The sequence below is a fragment of the Alligator sinensis genome, unplaced genomic scaffold, assembly GCF_000455745.1.
Source record: "Alligator sinensis unplaced genomic scaffold, ASM45574v1 scaffold794_1, whole genome shotgun sequence".
In the NCBI taxonomy this organism is placed as follows: Eukaryota; Metazoa; Chordata; order Crocodylia; family Alligatoridae; genus Alligator; species Alligator sinensis.
The window spans coordinates 1,233,251-1,240,691 of NW_005842125.1; the positions used below are offsets into that span (position 1 = coordinate 1,233,251).

At 44.4% G+C, this 7,441-nt stretch overlaps 1 protein-coding gene across 1 annotated transcript in view; it reads right to left on the reverse strand.

Annotated features, from left to right (window-relative positions):
• ZC3H6 (zinc finger CCCH-type containing 6) overlaps positions 1–7,441 on the reverse strand; it is a 44,585-nt gene that overhangs the window by 26,336 nt on the left and 10,808 nt on the right. Inside the window, 1 exon segment of the mRNA XM_025205687.1 lies at positions 7,197–7,441. Coding sequence (XP_025061472.1) covers positions 7,197–7,441 — 245 coding nt within the window.

A 7,441-nucleotide genomic window follows, 5' to 3' on the forward strand; every position in this document is an offset into this window, starting at 1 on the left:
GGAGTAGAGGCCAGAATAGGAAGACCCTAAGGTGGCGAATGGCTGGGGTGTAGGGGAGGACAGAGCCCCGAGATTGCCCGCGGAGGAATGCGTCAGCACCGAGGGATACCCCAAGGGAAGACCCCCCACTGAAGACGTCATCAAAGTCGTGGCAGGTGAGTTTTGGGGTCGCCCTTGATACCAATCGGGGTAAACTTCGGGGCACATCAGCAAAGCCCGGGTGGGCGAGATCTGGGGCCCGGGTGAAAGCGGTGCGTGATCTCCTTCTCGAGCGGCGGCGGGTACACCTACCTATGTCCAAAGGACAAAATAAGAGGACCCAGTTAGGTCTATCTATATCTCGGCTTATCTTAAATGATCTGAAAACAGAACTTCTGAACTGATGTAATCAGAAGAAATGTGGAAAAGGGCAGGGTAGAGATGCACTTTACAGACTACAGGTGGCCAATCTGCTTCATGTGCACCACAAGTGGCATGGGCAGCTTCTGTGTGTCACACAGCAGACCAGAAAGGGGAAAGGCAGCACAGTGGCAGATGGGACAGTAAGCAGAGAGCAGAGCAGCAAGTTAGGCAGGAAGCAGAGAGCAGAAAACAGAGCAACAGACTAGGCAGGGGAAGGGAATCAGAGTGGCACTCAGGAAGGGAGAAAAGCTAATTTGTGGTATGCCTGCCAAAAAGGGTGCCCACCATTGTTATAGACTGACTGAATCAGAGATGCAGCAGCTTTCATAAGCAAGAGCTCACTTCCTTAGATGCTATGAAAGGATGTACAAAGACTAGGCTATCAAACAGAGAAAGTGATATGAATACAAACACAGGAAAGGGAAAGATGTGGTGGGGGAAGGAATGTTAAGAGGCAAACAAGTAATAAAACCATAGGGACAAAGATAAACCCATAGGAAACAAGGATAAATGCAAGGTGTTGCACCTGGGGAGAAAGAATCTCCAACATGCCTATTGACTGGGGGGTACCATTCTGAGTACCACAACAGTAGAAAGAGATCTCAGAGTCCTGGTTGGCGCAAAAATGAACATGAGTTGCCAGTGTGACGAGGTAATAAGCAAGGCTAACTGTACTCTTTCTTGCATCAGCAGGAGCATCACGAGCAGGTCTAGGGAAGTAATAATTCCCCTCTATGCGGCGTCGGTGAGGCCGCAGATGGAGTACTGTGTCCAGTTTTGGGTGCTGCACTTCAAGAGGGATGTCGAAAACCTTGAGAGGGTTCAGAGAAGGGCTACTCATATGGTTGAGGGCCTGCAGGTAAGACCCTATGAAGACATACTGAGGGATCTGAATCTCTTCAGCCTCTGCAAGAGAAGGCTGAAAGGCAATCTTGTGGCTGCTGACAAACTCATCGGGGGGGGGCCAGCAGGGAATAGGGGACACTCTGTTTGCCAGGGCGCCCCTCGGGTTTACCAGAAATAATGGCCACAAACTGAAGGAGAACAGATTAAATTGGACATAAGGAAGAAATTCTTTGTGGTAAGGGTCGCCAAAATATGGAACGGGCTCCAAGGGAGGTGGTGCTTTCCCCTACCCTGGAGATGTTCAAGAGGAGATTAGACAGGCATCTGGCTGGGGTTACTTAACCCCAGTCTCTTTCCTGCCTGTAGCAGGGGGCTGGACCCGATGATCTACAAGGTCCCTTCCGACTCAAGAAATCTATGAAATCTATGAAAAGGGTCACACAAAAGCCATTCCAAACAGGATAAGAATCCACAGTCCCTGTTTAGATCAGACTTGACAATCCAGTCTGTGGGTGATTTCTTGCTCTGTAATCTCACATTCAAGTCTGCTTTTAAAGACTTGCTGTTTAAAAATATCTACTCTGAGGTTAGCAATGGAAGGTCCAGGAAGGTTAAAGACCTCTCCCACAGCTTGTGTGTGTTTTAGGACTTGATGTAAGATCCACTCATTCTTTCATATAAGGCAGGGGTGGGCAATTATTTCGAGCGGAGGGCCACTTACCGAGTTTTGGCAAGCTGTTGAGGGCCACATGGGTAGCCCCGCCCCTTGACAGGTGCCCCACTCCCTGGTTGCCATCTTGTGACTGGAAGTCCCGCCCCCTAACACCTGACCTTTGCCACCAGAAGTCCATCCCCTTGCCCCCGAAAGTACTCCTTTCAGCAAGGCGTTTTGCCATCTTGGGAACAGAAAAATACCAAATTATGTTCTAAAAAGTGAACATCTAAAGCATCCATTAATTTGATTAAAAAAAATATGTTTGTCCTTGTTTACATGTATTTGTGTAGTGTACATAGAGCTGATTGTATATAACAGCTTAAAACAAAGCCTTACTCATATATTGTGGGGGGGTGGGTATAAGTTTGTGGGGGGCTGTAAGTGTGTGGGTATGTGGGGAGTAGAGGAGGGTGTGGGTGGGTATGGGCTTTGGGGGGTGGGACTGCTTGGAGGGAAGCTAGTTAAGGGTATGCGGGGGTGTGGGTGGGGGGTCTGTGTGTATGGCAGTACGAGGGGGTTGTGGGTATATGTGTATGGTGGGGTGTCTGTGGGACTCACCCTACAAACACACACACACCTGGTGTGGGCCCATGCTTTCCAGTCTGGCAATGCAGCTGGGAGCCATGTGGTGCTAGAGAAGTGCACAGGCAGGAAGGCAGGGAAATGCCTGGGGGTGGGGCAGGACCAGGCTGCTACATCCTGACGCCAGCTTCCCCTGGGTCCTACTGCCTCTGGCTCTTGTCATCTTCGACAGGCAGCCAGGAGCATATAAATATCAATTTTCTAAATTTTTTATGGGCTCCACGGGCTGGAAAGAATGTCCTGGCAGGCTGGATCTGACCTGCAGGCTGTATTTTGCCCACTCCTGATATAAGGACTACTCCATCTGTCTAATGTAGACAGCAGAGGGGCACTGTAAGCAGGTGATGTCATAAATGCAGAAGCAATTAGTGACAGACAGGGGGGACAAGGCTGAGCTCTTCAATGAGTTTTTTGTCTCAGTGTTCCTCAACAGGGCTCAAGATAATTCTCCTAACAGATCCTTAGATGGGCATCAGAGGGACACCAGTCTACCAACTGTCGATGCTGACTTGGTGCAGAGTCATTTGGATGGACAGGATGTGTTCAAGTCAGCAGACCTGAATGAGCTGCATCTGAGAGTAGTGAAGGAACTGGCCGGTGTCATAGCAGAACCACTGGCATGGCTGTTTGAGTGCTTGTGGCACTTAGGTCAGGTCCCAGATGACTGGAAAAGGGCCAATATGGTCCCTATTTTCAAGAAGGGGAAGGAGGATCCAAGTAATTATAGGCCAGTCAGTCTCACCTCCATCCTTGGAAAAGTCTTTGAAAAGATTATTAAGGATCATATTTGTGAGAGTCCAGTGGGAAAAGTAATGCAGCAGGGCAATCAGCATGAATTCGTAGCAGGTAGATCACATCTGACTAATCTGGTTTCGTTTTATCACCAGGTCACAAAACGCTTAGACGCAGGGGTAGAGGTGGATGTAATTTTCTTGGATTTTAGGATGGCCTTTGATACGGTATCTCATTCCATTTTCATAAATAAATTAAGAGGATATGACTTAGATGTTTACACGGTCCGGTGGGTGGCAAATTGGATTTGGGGTTGCACCCAGAGAGTGGTAGTAGATAAGTCGGTATCGACCTGGAAGGATGTGGGTAGTGGGATCCCACAGGGCTCAGTCCTTAGACCTGTACTCTTCATCACGTGGGCGTGAAGTCTACTCTGTCCAAGGTCGCAGATGATACTAAATTGTGGGGTGAAGTGAACATACCAGAGGGTAGGGAACGATTGCAGGCAGACCTGGACAGGTTGGAAAAGTGGGCAGAACACAACAGGATGCAGTACAACAAGGACAAGTACAGAGTGCTGCACCTAGAGCGTAAAAATATCCAGCACACCTACTGGTGGGGAAATGACCCTCTCAGCAGCACAAAAGCAGAAAGGGATCTCGGAATCATGGTGGACTCCAAGATGAACATGAGGCGTCAGTGTGACAAAATCATCAGCAAAGCAAATTGCACATTATTGTGCATCAGCAGATGCATGACAAATAGAACCAAGGAGGTGATACTTCCCCTCTATGTGGCATTGGTCAGACCACAGCTGGAGTACTGTGGCCAGTTTTGGGTGCCGTACTTTAAGAAGGATGTGGATAACCTTGAGAGGGTCCAGAGGAGGGTCACTCATATGGTTAAGGGTTTGCAAGCCAAGCCCTATGAGGAGAAACTAAGGGACCTGGACCTCTTAAGCCTCTGCAAAAGAAGGCTGAGAGGTGATCTTGTGGCTGCCTACAAATTCATTATGGGGGCGCAGCAAGGAAGCAGAGATGCTCTGTTCACCAGGGCGCCTCCTGGGGTAACAAGGAACAATGGTCACAAAGTGACAGAGAGCAGATTTAAGCTAGACATCAAAAAGAACTTCTTCACATCAGGAAGAACTTCTTCACGGTAAGGGTGGCCAAAATTTGGAATCAACTTCCAAGGGAGGTGGTGCTCTCTCCCACCTTGGCGGTCTTTAAGAGAAGGCTGGATAGGCATCTGGCTGTGGTCATCTGACCCCAGCACTATTTCCTGCCTCTTTCCTGCCCAGACTCTATGATCTGTTGAGGTCCTTTCCGACCCTAGCATCTATGAATCTATGATGTTGGTAAAAGCACAGGTGAATGAATCTCCAATGTTATAAGCTGTGTTATTTGGCCTAATGATGACATAGTCTGTATTAATGAGGGGGCACAGCTGGCATCTGGATCCTTTGCAAGGCCAGATGGCACAATGAAAATAGGAGTACAGCAGCCCGTTGCTTGAGAGACACTGTTTGAGTTTCGGGGATGTCTGAAAGACAGGACAGTTTTGTCCACCATGGCTATCTTGAGATGGCTATCATTTTCCAGAAGGGGCTGGTGGTCATTAATGATGTATCCAATGTGTTGAAGAGGAAACACAGAGGAATTCTTGATTCAGCCCAAAAGAAAGGGTTCTACCAATGACTCCAGGTCTTGTTTTACCTGAAAGTTACTCTTCATAATAAAATAATTTAGGATGTAATTTCTTTGCATAGCACAAAATATTTGATTATGATATGATAATATATTTGTGTTGTTGTAGAAAAAACTCTGTTCAAAGAATATGTCTGACAGATGAATGTTTGGTTTTAACCAAAGGAAAAAAATCAGAATTCTGGCGAGAAGCTTTTATTTCTTACAGAGTCCACAAACCTTGGAAAAGGATGTAGACCCAAGGTTTACCAGCTGAAAATAACACTGTAAACAGTAACACAGATGAGAAAGGAATTATTTTATGCGTTGGTATTATCTTCATTTTCTATATCTTTAATGACCCGAGACAAGTAGCTCAAGTGTAAGAAACATCAAAAATGGGTGCAGACAAATGTCCTGATGTCTGAGTCAGATGATGTCAGGACAGCATGGTTTGCTCTCTCTCAAAAGTCTGCTGTTGAAAAGGGAAACAACTCATGGATATATGCAACTGAGTAGACTAATTAAGTGTCTGGAGTTTGCCTCATGAAAAGACAATGTAATGCCAATGACATTTTATGACAGTAATTTAATATACTGTCTATCTGAAGAATAGCATTACACATCAAAATTTTCAAGGAATACCGATTCTCAATCCCAATAAAAAAATTCCATATTTAAAAATTAAGTGTTTTCCCACTGGTCGCCATTTCTACTTGAATATTCAAGTACATTAAAAAAATGAAACCATTTTCATGGGTCCTAATACCTGAAAACGATTTGCCTGCTACAGCCAAACAGACAATGAAAATGCAAGGTTTTTGCTGGTACTGAAGAAAAGTAAATCCTGGGACTAAAACACTTGCAAAGTGGTACTTGTGGGCCCCACCTTATTGGAACAAAGATCTCTGATACCATGACAGCACTTTTGTCTCAGAAGTGGCCACAAAAGTCTCACTTATTAAATTTTAAATATTGATGCTCTGTGTAAGTTTCGGGGATGTCAACGTTTAAAAAAAAAATCACATTTACTTAGGAGAAGCCTGTAACCTCACTGACTCAGCATCAACAATTGATAAAGGAGTAGATTCCAGGAAAGCTTTTTAAGGTCTGTCATCGGAAACAAAGCACCGTCACCAGCATTTGGACCCCTGATGTTTCCAGGTAGCAATAACTTTTGATGATTTCAAAGTTGGAACATCAATAGTAGGATTAGAAATTAGTCATTTTCTGAGTCACTAAGTGGTATGATTCTGAATATGGCTCAATAGATAAGAGAGCTATCTCAGCCTGAACCTAGGAAAGGATTTCCAAGGTTTCTGTGTTGAGGATGTCTTGAGACTTGGGTACCTCAGTTGGCAATGCTGAAGGGCTTTGAAATCAAAAAGGTCCACTTGAAATAATCTTCAAAACCCCAGCCTTTAAATATGTGAATTATATTGATTTAAATCAGGGGAACACCTACCAAAGGAAGGTCTACAGCTTAGACAACTTTTCTTACTGACCTGGGAAGTGACCACTGGCAGACAAAATCTTTAAGTGCTCACATGAGACTAAGCATCTGAAAACAAGAGAAGCCTGCAACAGGTGGTCAGATTTATGAGTGCTGAACTGGTAGATCCTGGAGGAACAGGGGACTATGGCGTCACCTATGAAAATGAACAATCCAAGGTGCCAGGTTCTCAAAATCAGCCAGGAACAATCAAGATGGATCTGAGGGACTTCGAGCCACTTAGAAAATGTCACAGTATACGATTCTCCTGAATATGAGACTTTAGGTAAGTACCTTTAAAACTCTAACCCGAAATCAAAATGCATTTTCAAATTTGAATATTTACAATAGATCTCGCTCAGCTCCACTCATGACTGGTTTCATACAATATATCACATACAAAGTTATTCTGTAGCAGTATTACTCCTTAAATAGTTAAACAATTCACAGCAGTTGTCAAGTGTTTTTAATTTATACTATTTAAGAAATGGCATGGACCTTCATCCTGGTTATGCAACAATGCTCTGTGACCGTGTCGTTTTAACTCTGATGATATAGCACGAAATTTAATGAGTTTCCTAGTTGTATGCAAAAATAGTGCTACTGGCAGAGCTCAGCATTTAATTACCAGGAGTGAGATTCCAAGTTCAAAATGCTTTTTAACCACTAGAATGACATCAACCCATTTAACAAGTGCCTGAAAAGGACTAATATAATTATTAAAGCAAACAAACTACCTTACCTTTTTGAATTCCTTTCATTCCCTGCTTTTTCACTGGTTCTTTAGGAAATGGAGCTCCTAAATCAGTATTTGAGGTTTCTTTAGCTTGTCTGTATTGTTTCAACTGATCAGCAAAATCTTCCAACTTTTCTTCCTCATTATAGCTACCAAAATTTTCATCACTGTAGTTGCCATATTCATCATACTCCTTACTTTTTAATTTTTTGCTATGTTGTGTCTTTTGTGAAGGCATGTAATTTCCTGTG